This window comes from Theropithecus gelada, chromosome 10 (genome assembly GCF_003255815.1).
Source record: "Theropithecus gelada isolate Dixy chromosome 10, Tgel_1.0, whole genome shotgun sequence".
In the NCBI taxonomy this organism is placed as follows: domain Eukaryota; kingdom Metazoa; phylum Chordata; class Mammalia; order Primates; family Cercopithecidae; genus Theropithecus; species Theropithecus gelada.
This window is the reverse complement of record NC_037678.1, coordinates 18,819,330-18,841,618: the sequence shown is the minus strand read 5'-3', so window position 1 is coordinate 18,841,618 and position 22,289 is coordinate 18,819,330. Positions and strand designations below refer to the sequence as shown.

At 46.8% G+C, this 22,289-nt stretch overlaps 1 protein-coding gene across 10 annotated transcripts in view; it reads right to left on the bottom strand.

Annotated features, from left to right (window-relative positions):
• PISD (phosphatidylserine decarboxylase) overlaps window positions 1–22,289 on the bottom strand; it is a 49,199-nt gene that overhangs the window by 18,777 nt on the left and 8,133 nt on the right. For 7 of the 10 annotated variants that reach the window (XM_025400076.1, XM_025400072.1, XM_025400071.1 and 4 more), the window contains exons 2-3: window positions 13,817–13,896; window positions 11,529–11,704 (exon numbers count right to left, since the gene is read on the bottom strand). In XM_025400076.1, the coding sequence (XP_025255861.1) occupies window positions 11,529–11,704; window positions 13,817–13,896 (256 nt within the window). Of the gene's footprint in view, window positions 1–1,315; window positions 1,457–11,528; window positions 11,705–13,816; window positions 13,897–22,289 lie in introns of those variants that run through there. The other 3 variants (XM_025400075.1, XM_025400069.1, XM_025400074.1) reach the window with 2 other exon arrangements.

The following is a 22,289-nucleotide window of genomic DNA, read 5'->3' as shown; positions in this document are numbered from 1 at the left end:
CCCTTTTTAAAAAAAGATTACATATTAGTCGGGTGCAGTAGCTCATGCCTATAATTTCAACACTTTGGGAGGCCAAGGCAGGCATATCACTTGAGTCCAGGAGGTTTTGACCTGCCTGGGCAACATGGCAAAACTCTTATTAAAAAAAAAAAAAAAAATATATATATATATATATATATATATATATATATATAAACAATTAGCCGGGCATGGTGGTGCATGCCAGTAATCCCAGCTACTCAAGAGGCTGACGTGGGAGGTCAAGGCTGCAGTGAGCCATGATCACACCACTGCACTCCACCCTGGGCAACAGAGCAAGACCCTGTCTCAAAAAAGAAAAAGTTAAAAAAAAAAAAAGAGAGATTACATATTTACCATTAAAAATCTCTCATTAGCCCTAAACTGGCAACAGTCATCTAACCCTGGTCTCACACCACTCTGAACCGGACCCTCCTCTGTACCTCCTCCTGCACCAGCTCGAGGGAGCCACAGGGCTGTTCTGTTCAGACCTGAGGGCCCCATTCAGGCACTCTCACTGGACGTGCATGTCACTTGATTCCAGTGACTGAGGACCTGAGAACTCCTTCGTCCTCCATTTTCCAGAGCAGAGAAGAAACAGTGAAAGCTACAGAAAAGCATCTCTGCTTTTGTGAAAGCACAATTCTCTTCCCATGCTGACTTGGTCTGGGGAAGAGGTCAACTTTTAGATCCATTCTTCTGAAGAAGCAAGTATCCCGCTCCCCTCACCCGGCACTGGTCATCTTGAATCAGTGAAGAGGAAAGCTCTTTACTTCCTAACGTCACGTCCTACACATTACAAACTCTGACTGAAATTTCTCACTCAGAATATTTGTAACCTAAACATTTAGACCGAGTGGCAAGGAAGGAGGATCCATGTGCTTCCAGAAATAAGGCTTGGCCCCAGACAGAGCCAGAGGCCGCCCTGCCTTTGGCACAGGAGCTGCAGGCTGAGCAAGTGCCTCCCCTCGGGCCAGGCCCTCTGTCCTCCAAACGGTTGGGACAGGAGAGCCTGGCCCTGCTCTGTGGCCACCCAGGCAGATGTATTTTGGCTGTGCCTGCCCTTGGCTGTGGGGCTGCTGCCAGGTGGTGGTGGCCCCAGGAAGAAACCAGCCCTCCCCCAAGACCTAGATCTATAGGGCAGAGGCAACACAAAGGAACTCAGGACACTGTGACTGGACACAGTGCAGGCCCAAAGATGTGGGGCAGATCCGGTCACAACAGCAGCCCCACGTCCCTTCTGGAGAGTCTGGATGGCCACCCCTGCTGTCAAGCCCCTGCCCCATGGGAAACTCACCTCCACTTGCCCTGACTAACTGCAAGCAGAAGTGTCCACCAAATGCCCCGGGTCTGTGGAGGGGCAGGGAAGAGGGGATGAAGGGAGATGAAGCGGGGAAGTGGGGAGAAAAGGGAAGATGAGAAACGCTTGTTGGCCAAGAAGACCGGCGGAGAGGAAATGACACAGCTACCCCAAGAGAGGCAAAACGGGCAGTAAGGACGCCCGCAGGCCACTCCCTCCCCTCAGAGATCTGCCTCCATCCTTCCCTAGCCTCGGCCAAAAAAAACAGTTCTGTCTCAACTACTAGCTAATGGTTTTTTCTTTGTAGAGGCATGGTTTTGCTATGTTGCCCAGGCTGGTCTCAAATTCCTGGGCTCAAGAGATCTTCCTGCCTCAGCCTCTCAGGCAGCTGGGACCATAGGCACACACCACCACCCCTGGCTGGTTTTTCTTTTCTTTTCCCTTACTTGTTTTTTGAGACAGACCAGGCTGGAGTGCAATGGTGCAGTCTCGGCGGAGGTGGGAGGATCACGTGAGATCACCTGAGCCTGGGAGTTCGAGGCCGTGGTGAGCCCTGCTCACACCACTGCACTCCAGACTGGTCGACAGAGTGAGTACCTGTCTTTTTTTTTTTTTTTCGAGACAGAGTCTCACTGTCACTAGGCTGAAGTGCAGTGGCATGATCTCAGCTCACTGCAACCTCCACCTCCCAGGTTCAAGCGATTCTCCTGTCTCAGCCTCTCAGGTAGCAGAGACCACAGGCACACACCACCAACCCTGGCTAATTTTTCTTTTCCTTTTACTTTTTTTTTTTTTTTTTTTGAGACAGAGTTTCATTGCCCAGGCTGGAGTGCAATGTGCAATGGCGCAGTCTCGGCTCACTGCAACCTCCACCTGCTGGGTTCAAGCGATTCTCCTGTCTCAGCCTCCTAATTAACTGGGATTACAGGCACCCGCCACCACACCCAGCTAATTTTTTTGCATTTTTAGTAGAGACGGGGTTTCACCATGTTGGCCAGCTGGTCTCCAACTCCTGACCTCAGGTTATCTGCCCACCTCGGCCTCCCAAAGTGCTGGGATTATAGGCATGAGCCACTGCTCCTGGCCCCCTGCCTAATTTTTTAATGTATTTTTTTGTAGAGACAGAATCTTGCCTCGCCAGGCTGGTCCTGAACTCCTGGGCTCACACAATCCTCCCACCTCAGTCTCCCAAAGTGTTGGGATCACAGGCATGAGCCACCATGCCTAGCTGAAATTGTATATTTTCAGTTAGATGTTTTGTAACCAAACATTTGAGGTATCATCTAAAACAGTATTTGTCAATCTCAGGAAAAGAGGCAACGGGCAATATGCCATGATGGCTGAATGATTTTTTTATGACTTTTGGGGACAAATAGGCAGCATATCTGAAATCACAACTGCCACACAAAGGCAGGACACATGACCACTGCAGCAGTATAAACTACGGATCCATAAACTATGGATCTATACCTGGTAGCCATCCACCCTCTGTCTGCTCACTCACCACGGCTCTCGGCACAGGCCCCTATGTCAACAGCCAAAGCCACAAGCCACACCTGTGGAGCCCAAGTGAACACTCTGGCCATGAGCCAAGAGCGTTCCCAGGACATCATGAGTTCCTGAAAAGAAACTCAGAGAAGCAGCTCTTCTACTTCTCAGCAGTCCCTGAGCTCCTGCCTTCAAGAGTGCCCTCGGTGCCCCACAGAAAATCACCTCTGCCCACTGGTGGGCCACAGGTTGAATCAGGGACTCAAGGGAATAGCATTCTGGAAGCCAAAAAGCATTATTCAAGCTGTGCTCACTCCACGCGACGGGGCTAAATGGAACTAAAGGGAACACTCTGGATCTTCAACCTGAGCAGCTCAGCAAGCAGCTTTCCAGAGCATGATCTCAAGCTACTTTTTTTTTTTTTTTTTTTTTTTTGAGACAGGGTCTTGCTCTGTCACCCAGGCTGGAGTGCAGAGGCACAATCTCAGCTCACTGCAACTTCTACCTCCTGGCTCAAGCAATGCTCCCACCTCAGCCTTCCAAGGAGCCAGCAACACAGGCCCATGCCACCACGCCGGCTAATTTTTGTATTTTTAGCAGAGACGAGGTTTCACCACGTTGCCCGGGCTGGTCTCAAACTGGTGAGCTCAAGTGATCCGCCCACCTCAGCCTCCCAAAGTGCTGGGATTACAGGCATGAGCCACCACTCCGGGCCTCAAGCTACCCTTTCTAGCGACATCATTCTGTGGAATAAAAACTTAACATAAAAACATCCTTGGCCGGGCGCAGTGGCTCAAGCCTGTAATCCCAGCACTTTGGGAGGCCGAGATGGGCGGATCACGAGGTCAGGAGATCGAGACCATCCTGGCTAACACGGTGAAACCCCGTCTCTACTAAGAAATACAAAAAATAGCCGGGCGAGGTGGCAGCGCCTGTAGTCCCAGCTACTCGGGAGGCTGAGGCCGGAGAATGGTGTGAACCCAGGAGGCGGAGCTTGCAGTGAGCTGAGATCCGGCCACTGCACTCCAGCCGGGGCGACAGAAACAAACACCCCCCGACAAAAAAAAAAAAAAAAAAAAAAAATAAACATCCTTTTTGTTTCAGTTTGGTGTTTTTTTTGTTTTTCTTTTGAGACGGAGTCTCACTCTGTCTCCCAGGCTGGAGTGCAATGGCGTGATCTCGGCTCACTGCAACCTCTGCCCCCCAGGTTCAAGCAATTCTCCCACCTCAGCCTCCCGAGTAGCTGGGATTACAGGTGCCTGCCACCATGCCCGGCTAATTTTTGCATTTTTAGTAGAGACGGGGTTTCACCATGTGGGCCAGGCTGGTCTTGAACTCCTTACCTCAGGTGATCCACCCGCCTCGGCCTCCCAAAGTGCTGGGATTACAGGTGTGAGCCACCAAGCCCGACCTTTTTTTTTTTTTTATTCTTTTGAGACGGACTTTCACTCTTGCTGCCCAGGCTGGAGTGCAATGGCACAATCTCACTCTGTCGCCCAGGCTGGAGTGCAGTGGCGCGATCTCGGCTCACTGCAACCTCTGCCTCCCGGGTTCAAACGATTCTCCTGCCTCGGCCTCCCGAGTAGCTGGGATTACAGGCATGTGTCACCACTCCTGACTAATTTTTTGTAGTTACTAGAAAAGGGGTTCCACCATGTTGGTCAGTCTGGTCTTGAACTCCTGACCTCAGGTGATCCACCCGCCTCGACATCATGCTCAATTAATGGATAAAAGACTCAGTCTTACCATAGATCTTATCAAAATCAGCATATGATTTTTTTTCTTTCCTTTTGAAGTCCAGAACTTTCACCTTTTCACTTAAAGAAAGCACTTTACCGCTTTCTCTTCGGCAATCCAAATTGCCAGAATCACTATTATGCACTTTGGGGCCAGCATCAAGCCAAATAAGGGTGACCTGAACACAAGCACCGGAATACCACAACAGCTGATCTGATAACTGAGATGGCTACTAAGTGACTTATGGGCAGGCGCATAGACACTGAGGTCACAATGGACAGAGGGAGGATTCATATCCTAGGTGGGAGAGAGTGAGAGTTCATTATGCTACTCAGAACAGGGAGACATTTAAAACTTAGGAATTGAGGCCGGGCATGGTGGCTCACGCCTGTTATCCCAGCTTTGGGAGGCTGAGGTGGGCGGATCACCTGAGGTCAAGAGTTCAAGAACAGCCTGGCCAACATGGTGAAACCCCATCTCTACTAAAAATACAAAAAAAAAAAGTAGCCAGGCGTGGTGCCACAAGCCTGTAATCCCAGCCACTAGGGAGGCTGAGGCAGGAGAATTGCTTGAACCCGGGAGGTGGAGGTTGCAGTGAGCCGAGATCGCGCCACTGCACTCCAGCCTGGGCGACAGAGTGAGACGCTGTCTCAAAAAAAAAAAAAAAAAGTAGGAATTATTTCTGGAATTTTACATTTAATATTTTCACACTGCAGGAACATGAAACCTTAGATAAGGGGGAAATACGCTGATTGTTTTAGAAGTCAAATGCATGCCACAAATCATAAAGGTGTCCATACCCTTTCAGGCAGCAATCCTACACCTAGGCATTCATCATGAGGAAAAGGCCTTATGTGCAAAGGTGTGCTCTGCAACATTATTCATGGTGGCAAAGACCACCAGTATACCAGAATCAACTGATGTGGTAAAGCCTCAGTGGCAACCAGAGACTTCGGGACCTGGGCGCCTGTCACCACTGAGGAAGAGCCAAGAGTGTGGCTCCAGGGTGGCTCACACCTGGAATCCCAGCACTTTGGGAGGCCAAGGTGGGAGGATAGCTTGAGACCAGCCTAGGCAACATAGTGAGATCCCATCTCTACAAAAAATAAAACATTAGCTGAGTGTGGTGGAGGTGCATGCCTGTGGTCCCAGCTACTTGGGAGGCTGAGGTGGGAGGAGTGCTTAAACCCGGAAGGTTAAGGCTACAGTGAGCTGTGACTGCACCATTGCACTCCAGCCTGGGCAACACAGCAAGAACCTGTCTCAAAAAAGAAAAAAAAAAAAAAAACAGCTGAATCCATTTAAAAATAGAGAAAAAAGGACAGGCATGGGAGCTCACGCGTGTAATCCTAGCACTTTGGGGGCCCAAGATGGGTGGGTCACAAAGTCAGGAGATTGAGACCATCCTGGCCAACACGGTGGAACCCCATCTCTACTAAACATACAAAAATTAGCTGGGTGTGGTGGTGCGCACCTGTAGTCCCAGCTACTTGGGAAGCTGAGGCAGGGGAATCACTTGAACCTGGGAGGCGGAGGTTGCAGTGAGCCGAGATCATGCAGTCTGGCCTGGGAGACAGAGTGAGATGCAGTCTCAAAAAAAAAAAAAAAAAAAAGCCGGGTGCAGTGGCTCACACTTGTAATCCCAGCACTTTGGGAAGCTGAGGCGGGCAGATCACCTGAGGCTGGGAGTTAGAGACCAGCCTGACCAATATGGAGAATTCCCGTCTCTACTAAAAATACTACATTAGCCGGGTGTGGTGGCACACGCCTGTATTCCCAGCTACTCAGGAGGCCAAGGCAGGAGAATTGCTTGAACCCAGGAGGCGGAAGTTGCGGTGAGCCGAGATGGCACCACTGCACTCCATCCTGGGCAACAAGAGTGAAATTCCGTCTCAAAAAAAAAAAAAAAAAAAAAAAAAAATTAAGAGACAAAGACAAGAAGTGAATGCATAAAAAATAAAGCTCATGATGAAGCAATCACAGTCACATGGCGAGAAGGCATGGGAATCATGATGTCCTCTGTTTTCCAACATTCTGTCACAGTGTTTGCTGTATCATCTCTGTCATTTAACAGGGAATAAGACTGATTTCCACAAGCATACCAAGACCATTCAATAGGGAAAGGATAGTCTTTTTAACAAATGATGCTGGGAAAACTGGATGCCCACATGCAAAAGAAGGACATTGGATTCTTCTCTTATACTGTAAATAAAAATTAATTCAAAAATGGATAAAAGACTTAAATGTAAGATTAAAACTACCCTGGCGAAGTGGCACACACCTATATCCACTACTGGGAAGGCTAAGGTGAAAGAAACATGTGAACCCAGGAGTTCAAGGCTGTAGCAAGATATCACACACCACTACTCTCCAGCCTGAGCAGCACAGTAAGACCCTGTCTCTGGAAAAAGAAAAAAAAACTAAAACTGGCTGGGCACAGTGGCTCATGCCTGTAATTCTAGCACTTTGGGAGGCCAAGCCGGGTAAATCATTGAGCTCAGGAGTTCGAAATCACTCTGGGCAACATGGCGAAACCCCATCTCTACAAAAAATACAAAAATTAGTGGCTGTGCATGGTGGCTCACGCCTGTAATCCCAGCACTTTGGGAGGCCGAGGTGGGCAGATCACTTGAGGTCAGGAGTTTGAGACCAGCCTGGCCAACACGGTGAAACCTCATCTCTATTAAAGATGCAAAAAATTAGCCAGTCCTGGTGGTGGGCGCCTGTAATCCCAGCTATTGGGGAGGTTGAGGCAGGAGAATCGCTTGAACCCAAGAGGTGGAGGTTGCAGTGAGCCGAGATTGCTCTGCTGCACTCCAGCCTGGGTGACAGGGCGAGTCTCCGTCTCAAAAAACACAAACAAACAAACAAAAAAACTGTAGCCCCGAAGGGAACATTAGGTAGGGCTCATCTGCCTTTGGTTCTTCAAGCTGGCTTATCATCAGAATCACCTACAGAGCTCCTGAAATACAGATCTTGAGCCTAGCCCAAACTTTCTAGATTTCCAGGAGTTAAGGAATTCAAATTCGTAATTCTTTTTTTTTTTTTGAAACGGAATCTCGCTCTGTCACCCAGGCTAGAGTGCAGCGGCGTGATCTTGGCTCACTGCAACTCCACCTCGCGGGTTCACACCATTCTCCTGCCTCAGCCTCCCCAGTAGCTGGGGCTACAGGCACCCGGCACCAGCCCGGCTAATTTTTGTATTTTTAGTAGAGACGGGGTTTCACCTTGTTAGCCAGGATTGTCTCAATCTCCTGACCTCGTGATCCGCCTGCCTCGGCTTCCCAAAGTGCTGAGATTACAGGTGTGAGTCACTGCGCCTGGCATCAAATTCATAATTTTTAAAGTTCCCCGACAATTCTGGTATCAGTTACATTTGGAAGATCTCACATTTTTCATTTGTGATGACAGTGATTAGGTGAAACCAGAGATGGGATTAGGACCTGGCCCCAGACAGCCATTTAAGACTCTCCTTCTCAACCTGCTGCCATTCCTGAAAACTTATACAGTTGAGTATCCCTAATCTGAACATCCAAAATGCTCCAAAATCAGAGACTTTTTGAGTGCCAACATGACACCAACAAGTGAAAAATTCCACATCTGATGTCATGTGACAGGTCACAGTCAAAACTTTGTTTTGGCCAGGCATGGTGGCTCACGCCTGTAATCCTAGCACTTTGGGAGACCAAGGCGGGTGGATCACGAGGTCATGAGTTCAAGACCAGCCTGGCCAAGAGGGTGAAACCCTGTCTCTACTAAAAATACAAAAATTAGCTGGGCACAGTAGCAGGCACCTGTAATCCCAGCTACTCAGAAGGCTGAGGCAGGAGAATTGCTTGAACCCAGGGATGGAGGTTGCAGTGAGCCGAGATCATGCCACCACACTCCAGCCTGGGTGAGAGTGAGACTCTGTCTCAAAAAAACAAAACAAAACAAAAAACTTTGTTTCATGCACAAAATTATTTAAAGTGTTGTATAAAGTTACTCTCACGCTATGTGTAGAAGGTGTATCTAAAACATAAATGAGACCCCTGTCTCCACAAAAATTCAAACAAATTAGCCAGGCATGGTGGCACAGGCTTATATTCCCAGCTACTCAGGAAGGCTGCGGTGGGGGGATGGCTTGAGCCTAGGAGGTCAGGGATGCAGTGAGCCATGATCGTGCCACTGTACTCCAGCCCTAGGTGACAGAGCAAGACTCTGCCTCAAATAAGTAAACTGGCCTGGCGCAGTGGCTCACACCTGTAATCCACACACTTTGGGAGGCTGAGGTGAGGAGTTCGAGACCAGCCTGGTCAACATGGTGAAACCCTGTCTCTACAAAAATATAAAAATTAGCCGGGCATGATGGCAGGTGCCTGTAATCCCATCTACTAGCGAGGCTGAGGTGGGAGAATCGCTTGAACCAGGGAGGTGGAAGTTGCAGTGAGCCGAGATCGCGCCACTGCATTCCAGCCTGGGCAACAGAGCGAGACTCCATCTCAAAAAAATAAATAAATAAAATAAAATAAAATAAATTTTGTGTTCAGACTTGGGTCACATCCACAAGTTATATATATATACAAACATTGAAAAAAAAAAATCCAAAACACTTTCAGTCCCAAGCATTTCGGATAAGGGATACTCAAACTCCAATGTCAACTCCAAGTCCAGACCACTTCCCCTTTATAAAATGAAGTGTTGGAGTCCTACTTGGAAATCCAGGAGTGGCCAGTGCAGTGGCTCACACCTGTAATCCCAGCACTTCGGGAGGCTGAGGTAGGAGGGTCGCTTGAGCCCAGGAGTTTGAGACCAGCCTGGGCAACAGTGCAAGACCTCATAACTGCAACCAAAGAAAAAGAACATCCAGGAGGAGTTCTGTGGCCATTGTATTCACTCTGGAAGAGTATCTAACTTAAGCCCAGTTATTTACCAACAGGTGCTTTGAGACCTCACACTGCATTAAGCCAGTGTCCTGTCACTTTCCAGGCCCTGGGACTTATGAGTTAATCACCCCTGTCCTCTTTAGAACCATCTTCTGGTCTGAAACTATGTATGGCAATAACCCCAATTACATAAACAGCAGATACTAAAAAACTACTGGCACTGGTCTTCTACGATTTTGAAAGTGGCAGGTTTCTTCCAATTTTTTTTTTTTTTTTTTTTTTGAGACAGTCTTGCTCTATCGCCCAGGCTGGAGTGCAGTGGCCGGATCTCAGCTCACTGCAAGCTCCGCCTCCCGGGTTTACGCCATTCTCCTGCCTCAGCCTCCCGAGTAGCTGGGACTACAGGCGCCCGCCACCTCGCCCGGCTAGTTTTTTTTTGTATTTTTTTAGTAGAGGCGGGGTTTCACCAGGTTAGCCAGGATGGTCTCGATCTCCTGACCTCGTGATCGGCCCATCTCGGCCTCCCAAAGTGCTGGGATTACAAGCTTGAGCCACCACGCCCAGCCTTCTTCCAAATTTTTATTCTCTTGGGAAACCTTTGAAGTATGTGGGAATTTCTTGAAAGTATGCAAGTTCACTATAGGGTGAGTCAGCCTCATAAATTCCCAAGGTCAGAAAGATGTCAGCGTGGGTTTAACACTTGAGGGGGGTCATGCAGTCACAGTCATGTGCTACCTACACTTTACAAGTACTTTACTAACCTACTAATCTAATGGAGAATGATGTTTACAGGGCAAACCAGCAATGCCATAGGGAAAGAGTGCAGCATACTTTGAAAGTGTGACTCCCCTACTACATAATTATCCTTCACCAAATGGAATTTGTGATATAGTACCAGAAAACTTTTTTGTTTGTTTAAGGTAGGTTATTACAAAGCCCAAGGCATATGAACAGGCCAAAGGGTAGGCACATGGACATAGGGGGCAAGGGCAGACATATCTCTTAGGGTAACTCCCACAGCTGGATCTGTATGGTCAGTTGACTAAGTCACGGTTTTACAGGATTGTTAGAAATCAAGTGAAGTCCATATACTAGATTCTATTGGAACAAAATGGTCAAAATCAAAGTCCAAAAAAGGATTTTGGAAGGAAATCTATAGTGTAGCATGTAATGCCAATGGCAGCAAATACTCCTAAATTGTGTTAGAGTTGGATGGAATCTCAGAGTCATGTTCCAACCCAACCTGTTTTACTGTTAAAGACACGAGACCAGACAGAAAGTGACATGTCCCATTTCACATAGCTACTGCAGAGCATGGTTGAGACTTGCCTTCAGCATCCTAATGCTGTGGTCACCATATGTCCTATTAGAATGAACTCAGCTGATCTGGATTAGCAAAATGGAGTGGATCACCATTGCATTCCAGATATTACAAAGCCTCAACTGTCACCCCTTCTTTTGCCCAGGGTATTGAGGCCTATTACTGGTCCTTTGATATTTCAGATTTTTTATTTGTTAAATTATGGCTATAAAAAAAGGCAATTTTTAAACTTACACCTTTATATTCAATTTCACAATTTACTGAATGTCTCCTGTGAGTCAGGAATCGTCCTGGGACACAGGAAGCACAGAGGAACAAGATGTTTCGTTATGTATTGTGCATTCAACAACAATGCAGGCTGCCCCTATCGTGTGACTATGATGGAAGGAAGCATTCTGAGCAATAATGACAAAGGAATTTGATTATTTCTGTCTGGTTCCTGGTGAGAACTAATCCACATCACAAAAGCTCAATAGTTTCAGCCCTCTTCCGACTAACAAGGAAAGAATAGCAGAACAGCCAGGATGTCAGCACCAATTCAAGATGTACGCTCTGAGACTTCAACAGCATGAAATTTCTACTTAGAACCCTTGGGGAGACCAGGGTTAGGTCTGGGGACAGAAGACAAGCTTGACATGACACCGAAGTTATAAGTCCTGTATCTGGCCAAAACCGACGAGAGACGTGAGCTCCAAGAAAGCATATTTGACTTGTTCAAACATTTCAACTTTGGAACAACTGGAAAAGTGACAGACAGTTTGCTGGACAAGAACCCAAGGCAGTTTCGCCTCATTCCTACCTCCCAGTGACCAGCAAGTTTGGGTGGAATCTCCAATCCCAGCTTCTCCAGCTCTCGCTCCCTGTACTTCTCATACTGTCGGTACCCTGCATACCCGCCACCTGTCGCCAACAGAATGGGCAGGGGACGCAGCAGGAACGTGGTTCGGGCAGGAGCAGTGTGGACTTTTCTGGCATCTGTAATAAAAAACAGGACAATTTTGAGCCTCGGAGACAGGAATAGGGAAGAGTCATGCAAACCCAGCACCAATGGGAGGGTCAGGAAAAGTCAGTGCACCTCAGAAGCCCTCAGTAGAGGTGACTGGATCCTCAAGGTATCTAGCAGGCAGGTGAAACCTTGGGTCACTACTCAGACCCTCCTGTCTCCAAATTCTGTCAGTCAGTACAGGACAGGCATCTTTCCTATAGAATTACAACGGCCTCAACTGCCACCGCAGTCACAAAATGTATTAGTAAGATGAAAACACTGAATCACAAAGAGGTCAAGAAATTAATCAAGGTTGCCCAGGTGGTCACCAACAGGTCCAGAACTTGAAGCCAAACACCATTTCTCACCCAGGACTTTTTGATCTTGCTTTTATAACACAGGCCCAATTTTGAGCAGGCACTGGTATTCTCTCTCAAATGCAAAATCTCATAAATTCTTACAGGTCAACAATAAAAAAGACAAATAGCCAGGCACAGCGGCTTGCACCTACAGTCCCAGCTACTAGGGAGGCTGAGGTGGGAGGATTGCTTGAACCCAGGAGTTCAAGGTTACAGTGAGCTATGATCACGCCACTGCACTCCAGCCTGGGCAACAGAGTGAGACTCTCTCAATCAATCAATTGAAATGTGCAAAGGATTTGAATACACCTTTGTCCAAAAAAAACATACGTTGGCCAATAAGCACAAGAAAAGACAGGTTAAATATCTGTTATGCGTTAAATTGCTGAAAACTCCCCCAAAACTCTTATGTTGAAGTTCTAACCCTGAGTACCTTAGACGGTGCCCTTAGTTGGTTGGAGAGAAGGTCTTTACAGAGGTTATCAAATTAAAATGAGGTTGCAGGCTGGGCGCAGTGGCTCACGCGTGTAATCCCAGCACTCTGGGAGGCCAAGGCGGGAGGATCACAAGGGCAGGAGATCGCGACCATCCTGGCTAACACGGTGAAATCCCGTCTCCACTAAAAATACAACAAATTAGCCAGGCGTGGTGGCGGTCGCCTGTACTCCCAGCTACTCGGGAGGCTGAGGCAGGAGAATGACGTGAACCTGGGAGGCAGAGCTTGCAGTGAGCCGAGATCATGCCACTGCACTCCAGCCTGGATGACAGAGCGAGACTCCCTCTCAATAAATAAATAAAATAAAATAAAATAAAATAAGGTGGCCAAGGTGGGTCCAAATCCAATATGATGGGTATCCCTATAAAAAGGGAAAATCTAGAAACAGACATACACACAGGGAGAATACCATGTGAAACTGAAGGAGGAGTCTAGAGTGATGCTTCTATATGTAAGGAATGCCAGAGATTGCCAGCAAACCATTGGAAGCTAGGCAAGAGGCATGGAACAGATTCTCCCTCACAGCCCTCCAAAGGAAGCACCCTTGACACCTTGATCTCAGACATTTAGCCCCTCGAATAAGAAGACAAATGTCTGCTGTTCAAGCAACTCAGTTTGTGTTACTTTGTTACCATAGCCCTAGCAAACTAATACAGCATTATTAGTAATCAGGGAAATGCAAATCAAAACCACAATGAGACCCCCTGACACCCATCGGAATGGCTATAATCAAAAAAACATAATGAGGCCGGGCATGGTGGCTCATGTCTGTAATGCCAACGTTTTGGGAGGCCAAGGTGGGCAGATCACTTGAGGCCAGGAGTTTGAGACCAGCCTGGGCACCATCGCAAAACCTCATCTCTACTAAAAATACAAAAATTAGCCAGTATGCATGCAGTCTTTGAAATATAAAAACAGTAACAACAATTAATAATAAGAATTAGCCAGGCGTGGTGGTGCACGTCTGTGTCCCAGCTACTTGGGGAAGGAGAATTACTTAAACCTATGAGGTGGAGGTTTAGTAAGCTGAGATTGCACCATTGCATTCTAGCCTGGGTGACAGAGCAAGACTCTGTCTCAAAAAAAAAAAGCAAAGCAAAGCTAATGCTTTAGTGATTAACTGCGTGCCAGGTACTTTCCGCACACTAATTCATTTAACTGTAACAACAACCCTATGTTGATCCCAATTTACAGACGATGAAACTGAGGCACAGAGAGGGCCACCACCATCTCTAATTGCTCCTTACCTGTGCGAAAGGCTCTAAAAGGCAGCTTCCACAAGGGCTGTAGAGATTGGCTCAGGGCAGTGATCTCACGGTGATGGAGGCTATAACCAAGCAAAATGAACCATTAAATATTATTCTTAAAATTAAAATTAGTGGATTAATCGGCAAAATTTAAATACTCAATAACAATATTGTATCAATGTAAATGTCTTGGTTTTCACAACTGTACTGTAGGTAAGAAAATGTCCTGTAGGGAAAGGACTGAAATATTTATTTATTCATTCATTCATTCTTGAGATGGAGTCTTGATCTGTCACCCAGGCTGGAGTGCAGTGGCACAATCTCAGCTCACTTTAACCTCCGCCTCCCAGGCTCAAGAGATTCTCCTGCCTCAGCCTCCCTAGTAGCTGGTACTACAGGCATGTGCCACCACGCCCGGCTAATCTTCGTATTTTTAGTAGAGATGAGTTTTCACCATGTTGGCCAGGCTGGTCTCGAACTCCTGATCTCATGTGATCCATCCGCCTCGGCCTCCCAAAGTGCTGGGATTACAAGTATAAGCCACCGCACCCGGCCTAGAAAAGGACTTAAAAGCAAAAGGTCATCAAGTTGGCAAATTGCTCTCAAGTGTCTCAGGAAAAAAATGTGTATGTATCACACACATACACATATAGAGATGGAAAATGAGAAAGCAAATAGGGCTGACATTTGAGGAATCTGGGTAAAAGGTATTTGGGAATTCTATGTACTATTTTTATAACTTTCTGTAAGCCTGAAACTATTTCTCAATAAAAAGATTTTTTGGGTTTTTTTTGGGAGGCTGAGGTGGGCAGATCACCTGAGGTTGGGCGTTTGAGACCAGCCTGACCAACATGGAGAAACCCCACCTCTACTAAAAATACAAAATTAGCTGGGTATTGTGGCACATGCCTGTAATTCCAGCTACTTGGGAGGCTGAGGCAGGAGAATCACTTGAACCTGGGAGACGGAGGTTGAGATGAGCTGAGATCGTGCCATCGCACTCCAGCCGGGGCAACAAGAGCAAAACTGCATCTCAAAAAAAAAAAAAAAGAAAGTACTATTTTGGTTCATTTAGTTTCTCTTCTTTGTTTCATCTTTGCCTGGAGAAATCAGACATATTCTCAGTGGCAATAAATGACTATGCGGGCAAGCAAAGCATTAATGAGTTTTTGGTTGAGTTTCCCTTAATCAAAGAGGAAATATCTCACTTTCAGTTTAGATATCACTTCAGTTTCCCCAAATACTGACCTGAAATCTAAAGTAAAAAAACTGTATCCAAGTCAATAAACATTTTTTTCCTTGGAACCCTTTATGATAGAATAATTCACTCTATTATAAATGTCTAAATTAGTATTTTTGTGAAAAATAGAATTGCATTTATTACTTTCATACTATAACATTTACTTCCGTGGATATTTAGTTATGTCTTTTGTGTGTGTGTGTGTGTGACAGAGTCTCACTCCGTTACGCAGGCTGGAGCGGATCTTGGCTCACTGCAACCTCCACCTCCCGAGTTCAAGCGATTCTCATGCCTCAGCCTCCTGAGTACCTGGAATTACAGGCACACGCCACCACACCTGACTAATTTTTGTATTTTTAGTAGAGACACGGTTTCACCACGTTGGCCAGGCTGGCCTCAAACTCCTGACCTCAAGTGATCCACCTGCCTCGGCCCTCCAAAGTGCTGGGATTACAGGCGTGAGCCACAGCACTTAGCCCAAGTTATGTCTTATATAGATATCCTACAAACGTTATCAGATTTAGGTATTTTCCTTTTTTCGCATAAAATTTCCTTGCCTTACAAACACCTGGCTGAGCACGATGGCTCACGCCTGTAATCCCAGCATTTTGGGAGGCCGAGGTGGGTGGATCACTTGAGGTCAGGAGTTTGAGACCAGCCTGGCCAACATGGTGAAACCCTGTCTCTACTAAAAATACAAAACTTAGCCGGGCATGGTGGCACACACACTGTAGTACTAGCTACTCGGGAAGCTGAGGCAGGAGAATCACTTGAACCTGGGAGGTGGAGGTTGCAGTGAGCTGAGATCATGCCACTGCACTCCAGTCCAGGCAACAGAGCGAGACTCCGTCTCAAAAAACAAAACAAAACAAACACCCGCCTTGCCAGGCTGGGCATTGCAGTTCACAACTATAATCCTGGCACTGTGGAAGGCTGAGGCGGGAGGATTGCTTGAGCCCAGGAGTTCAAGACCAGCCTGGTGAAACCCCATCTGTACAAAAAATACAAAAATTAGCCGGGCATGATGGTGTGTGCCTGTAGTCCTACCTAACCAAAAAGCTGAAGTGGGAGGATCGCCTGAACCCAGGAGGCAGAGGTTACTGTGAGCCGAAATCACGCCACTGTAGTCAAGCCTGGGTGACAGAGTAGGACCCTGCCTTAAAAAAATCAAAAACCACACCCTTGCAGCATAGCGCTATTGTAGCTAACATGATGAATCCGATCCTCCTATAGGCAAACAAGGTTTGTACGGAGAAAAAGCATCTTACCATGACGAGCGCCACCCCCAAGGCCAGCCAGATATACAGCTATTAACACAATGAAGGGTGTATTTCAGTATATGAAAGTTCTTTCAGTTCTGAACAATGTTCATTTCTTAGACTGGATACTCCCACTACCACAGCAAAAAGCCTAAAATCCTGCTTTCTAAACAGAATTTTAACAGGAAGTGCAAAAACCGACTAAAGCATGAATTGTTGTGTTCTGTACACTGCCACATTGTGTTTTCCAGAATACTGAAAAACCCCTAACTGAAAGAATGTTTGCAGACTGATTAACAAGGCTTTGTCTGACAGGAGGAAATAGGAATGGAAGATGACCATTTATATATCCACTGTAACTGGACACAGGGCACTCAGGTGGTTTGTTCTGCATATCCACCTTCCCCCTCAGGAACCCTGCCCAAGAACAAAGAGCTCAGCTTTTTGTCCACTGCTGTAGCCCCAGTTGCTGGAACAAATATTGGGAAATTCATTCTATCAGTTTGGTACATCAGATTTAGGTACTTTCCTTTTTGCACATAAAATTTCCTTGACTTAAAAACAGCTAGCCAGGCATGGTGGCTCATGCCTGTAATCCCAGCACTTTGGAAGGCCAAGGCGGGTGGATTACTTGAGGTTAGGAGTTCAAGACCAGCCTGGTCAACATGGTGAAACCCCATTTCTACTAAAAATACAAAAATTAGCCAGGTGTGGTGGCACACACGCTGTAGTACCAGATACTCAGGAGGCTGAGGCAGGAGAATTTTATTATGGGATCTTCCCAATTTTCAGATGAATGCTGTCATTTCTTCAGTCCTACACAAACACTGTCTACCATGTTATCATTCTTTGGTCCCCCTACTTTTCTGCTCTTCTTCATTCCAAGCCTAAAAAGAGCTCTCTATTCACTGTCACCACTTCCTCACCTCTCAGCCTCTTAGTCCCATTCAATAAGGTTTTGTTCCTATCACACCACCTCATCAAGGTCACCAACAACCCTGCCTGTTGCCAACACCAACACACACACACATCTGAGGTCTCATCTTACTTGACGTCTCAGCAGCATGACACAGTTGATCTTTCTCTCCTTGAAAAACTCTTCACTGGGCTTTTGGGACCGTGATTTTTTCCTCCTGTTTCTTCTCAGTCTCTATTTGTGAATTCTCCTTTGCTTCCTAACTGTGGATTCTTGCCATGCCCAGGGTTCAGATCTCTTCTCTACCTATGCACTCTCCCCAGAGATGCTTATCCAGTCCCATGGCTTTAAAGAACCATCCACTGATGACTCCTTCATTGCTCCTCCAGGGGCTAGCTACCCAGTGGCCCCACTTTGAGTCCTCTTAAACTGAGTCTGTAGAAAACAGGATTCCTGACCCTCTCTAACTCACCTTCAATCTGCTCCTGCCCCAGAGTTCTCTATCCATAGCAGAGACTAGCCAGATATTTACCAAATGCACTTCCTCTTCTGGACACCTGTTAGACTACATTTCCCAGCCTCCCATGCAGCAAGGTGTGGCCATGAGACTGAGTGTGAACCAATGAAATCTGAGGATCATTCAGGCTTCCCAGGCATTCACCTCCCAGCTTACCTCCTCCAGCCAGCTTGATGCAGACAAACATGCCAACTGTGGAAGTATTAAAGATGGCAGGAAGGCCAGGCGTGGTGGCTCACACCTGTAATCCTAGTGCTTTGGGAGGCTGAGGTGGGAGGATTGCCTGAGCTCAGCAGTTCGAGACCAGCCTGGGCAATATGGTAAAACCCAGTAGCTACTAAAACACAAAAAATTAGAGGGGTGTGGTGGTGTGCACCTGTAATCCCAGCTACTCAGGAGGCTGACGCAGGAGAATTGCTTCAACCTGGGAGGCAGAGGCTGCAGTGAGCCGAGATCATGCCACTGCACTCCAGCCCTGGGTGACAGAGCAAGACTCCGTCTCCAAAAAAAAAAAGATGGCAGGAGACTGGGTCCCTGAACATTGCTTGGAGAACAGCTGCCCTGCCAATCAGGAGCACCCAATAGGGCTTTACAAAAGTGAGAAATAAACTTCTACTGCGTTAAGCCACTGAGAATGCTAGCGTTTATCTGTTACAGTACCAGCATTACTATAATTAACATACCAGGTCAAAACAAGGTACCACTGTTCATCCAGCCACTCAGGTACAACCCCTTTTTTTTTTTTTTTTTTTTTGAGACGGAGTCTCGCTTTGTCGCCCAGGCTGGAGTGCAGTGGCTGGATCTCAACTCGCTATAAGTTCCGCCTCCCGGATTCACGCCATTCTCCTGCCTCAGTCTCCCGAGTAGCTGGGACTACAGGCGCCCGCCACTTCGCCCGGCCAGTTTTCTGTATTTTTTAGTAGAGACGGGGTTTCACCATGTTAGCCAGGATGGTCTCGATCTCCTGACTCATGATTCGCCCGTCTCAGCCTCCCAAAGTGCTGGGATTACAGGCATGAGCCACTGCACCCAGCCCAGGACTCATTTTTAAGTCCTTTCTTTCTCATCATCCAAATTCAATCCACTGGCAAGGCATGAAAACTTTACCACTGGCCAGGATTGGTGGCTCATGCCTGTAATCTCAGCACTTTGGGAGGCTGAGGCAGGTGGATCACCTGAGGTCGGGAGTTTGAGACCAGCCTGGGCAATAAGTGAAACCCCGTCTCTACTAAAAATACAAAAAAATTAGCCTGCCAATGTGGTGAAACCCCATCTCTACTAAAAATACAAAAAATTAGACGGGTGTAATGGTGGTGGCCTGTAATCCCAGCTACTTGGGAGACTGAGGCAAGAGAACTGCTTGAACCCGTGAGGTGGAGGTTGCAATGAGCCAAGATCACACCACTGAACTCCAGCCTTGGCATAACAGAGAGAGACTTTGTCTGAAAAAAGCAAAAAATAAAGGCCGGGCATGGTGGCTGATGCCTGTGAGAACTCCCAGCACTTTGGGAGGCCAAGGTGGGTGGATCACAAGGTCAGGAGTCCGAGACCAGCCTGGCCAGCACGGTGAAACTCCATCTCTACTAAAAATACAAAAATTAGCCAGGTGTGGTGGTCGGTGCCTATAGTCCTAGTTACTCAGGAGGCTGAGGCAGGAGAATTGCTTGAACCTGGGAGACGGAGGTTGCAGTGAGCCGAGATCGCGCACTGCACTCCAGCTTGGGTGACAGAGCAAGACTGTCTCGAAAAAAAATAAATAAAACAGAAAGACAAAATCCCACATCTTTTCAACCTCTCAGATCTCTAGCTACTTTCCCTCTCTTCCTCCTCACTCACTCCTCTTGCCGCTCCTTGTCCACACCACATGTGTGCCCCTTTCCACACTCCTCCATTTGCTGTTTGCTCTGCTGGGTACACCCCTCTCCTATGTGGCTCACTCTCTCATCATTTAGTTTTCTGCTCAAATGCTACTCCTCAGTGCAGTTTTTCCTGAGCACTGTATGCCCAAGACTTGGCCCTCTTGAGCACTAACTTCTGAATTTTTTTTTTTTAATTTTTCTGGGTATGTAGTAGGTATATATATTTATGTGTTACATGAGCTAGTTTGATACAGGCATGCAATGTGGAATAATCACACTAGGTAAATGGGATATCTTATCCCCTCAAGCTTTCAAGCTCTGTGTTACAAATAATCCAGTTACACTCTTTTAGTGTTTTGTTTTTTGAGACGGCGTTTTGCTCTGTCGCCCAGGCTGGAGTGCAGTGATCTCGGCTCAGTGCAACCTCTGCCTCCCAGGTTCAAGCATTTTTCTGCCTCAGCCTACCGAGTAGCTGGGATTACAGGCGCCCACCACCATGCCTGGCTAATTTTTTGTATTTTTAGTAGAGACAGGGTTTCACCCTCTTGGCCAGGCTGATCTTGATCACAACCCTGTTGTGCTAGCAAATACTAGGTCTTACTCATTTTATTTTATTTTTTTGAGATGGAGTCTTGCTCTGTTGCCCAGGCTGGAGTGCAATGGCACAATCTCAGCTCACTGCAACCTCTGACTCCCGGGTTCAAGCAATTCTCCTACCTCAGCCTCCTGAGGAGCTGGGATTACAGGAGCACACCACCATGCCTGGCTAATTTTTTGTATTTTCAGTAGTGACAGGGTTTGTTGGCCAGGCTAGTCTTGAACTCCTAACCTCAGGTGATCCACCCATCTGAGCCTCCAAAGTGCTGGGATTACAGGCGTAAGCCACTGCGCCTGGCCCATTTTATTTTTTTGATACCCATTAACCATCCCCATTTCCTCCCATCCCCCCACTACCCTTTCCAACTTCTGGTAACTATCCTTCTACTATCTCCATGAGTTCAACTGTTTTAATTTACAGCTCCCACAAATAAGTGAGAACATGCAAAGTCTGTCTTTCTGTTGAACACTAACTTCTTAATTATCTTGCTTTTTCTTCATAGCATTTCTCATTACCCAAAATGAATGGATTCTGTATGTATTCAGTTATTTGTTTACTGTATGTATACCTCGATGAACACAGGGGTTTATCTGTGTTCTCACTGGCCTTCAATCTCAACAGTGAGAGTATGCCCAGAAAGATGAATGGATGGGTTAAAACAGATGTCTCTTCTACATGCATTCTACATCACATCCCGCAAGTAGGGAATTAAAGCCCACAATTAAGCACTACAGTCTGCCTGTGCAACTCAAATCTCAGCGCTACCACTTCTTAGCAGCTGTGTGACCTTAGGAAATTTCTTAACTAATCTTAAGCCTCAGTTTCTCCACCTGCAAAAACAAAACTCACCTCATTAGAAGACAAGCATGCAAAACCTGAGCCCAGGGCCTAGCACCTAATTACATTGTTATTACTATTAAGAGTTGATCTTCAGCTGACATACACTGGGATGGCCATATCAATCATCTATGACCAGCATTCACTCTCACTAATCTGTCTCCATAGTGTCCTGGTTATAAGTTTTTTGTTTTTTTTTTTGAGACAGGGTCTCACTCTGTCACCCAGGCTGGAATGCAGTGGTGAAATCACAGCTCACTGCTGCCTCGACCTCCTGGGCACAAGTGAACCTCCCACCGTAGCTTCCCAAGTAGCTGGGACCACAGACATGCACCCAGCTACTTTTTGTAGAGAGGAGGTCTCACTATGTTACTCACGTTGGTCTTGAACTCTTGGGCTCAAGCAATTCTCCCGCCTCAGCCTCCCAAAGTGTTAAGATTACAGACATAAGTCACCACAGCTGGCCAATTGCACTACTTTTTTCTTTTTCTTTTTCTTTTTTTGAGACAGGGTCTCACTTTGTTGCCCAGGCTGGAGTGCACTGGCATGACCTTGGTTCACAGCAGCCTCAACCCCCTGGGCTCAAGCAGTCCTCCTACCTCAGCCTCCCAAGTAGCTGGGACTACAGGTATGCACCACCATGACCAGCTAATTTTTGTATTTTTTGTACAGATAGGGTTTTGGCATGTTGCCCAGGCTGGTCTTGAACTCCTGAGCTCATGCAATCCACCTGCCTTAGCCTCCCAAAGTGCTGGGATTACAGGCGTGAGACACCACGCCCAGGCCTCAGACATTTTTAACATCACTGCTAGTAGTAACATTTTGCCTATAGTCCTTATGTCTCCCTTGTTTTCTAAAGCTGTGAAAGTTCTCCTAAAACAGAACTGACAGACCTCTTGAAGGCATTATCCCATATTCCACCTTGTATTACAAGTATATAATAAAGTTCCTTGAAGACAAGGCCTATTTCAAATGTTTTTAAATTCTTCATTCTCTCCTCCTCCCCTTCTTTTTTCTCCCTTCTCCATGGTCCCTTGACACTGTGGCTTGCAGTGGTAAGGATGTCATAAATATTTCTGAATGGAAGTCATGCACGAGAAACTACTTCCTAGGTACTATTGTCCATACTTGCCTGAACCTAAGAATCACCTGTAAAAACTACAGGGCCCCAACTTGTATCTACTGAATCTGAAATTGGCAGCAGGATGGGGGCATGTCTGGAATCTTTTTTTTTTTTTTTTTTTTTT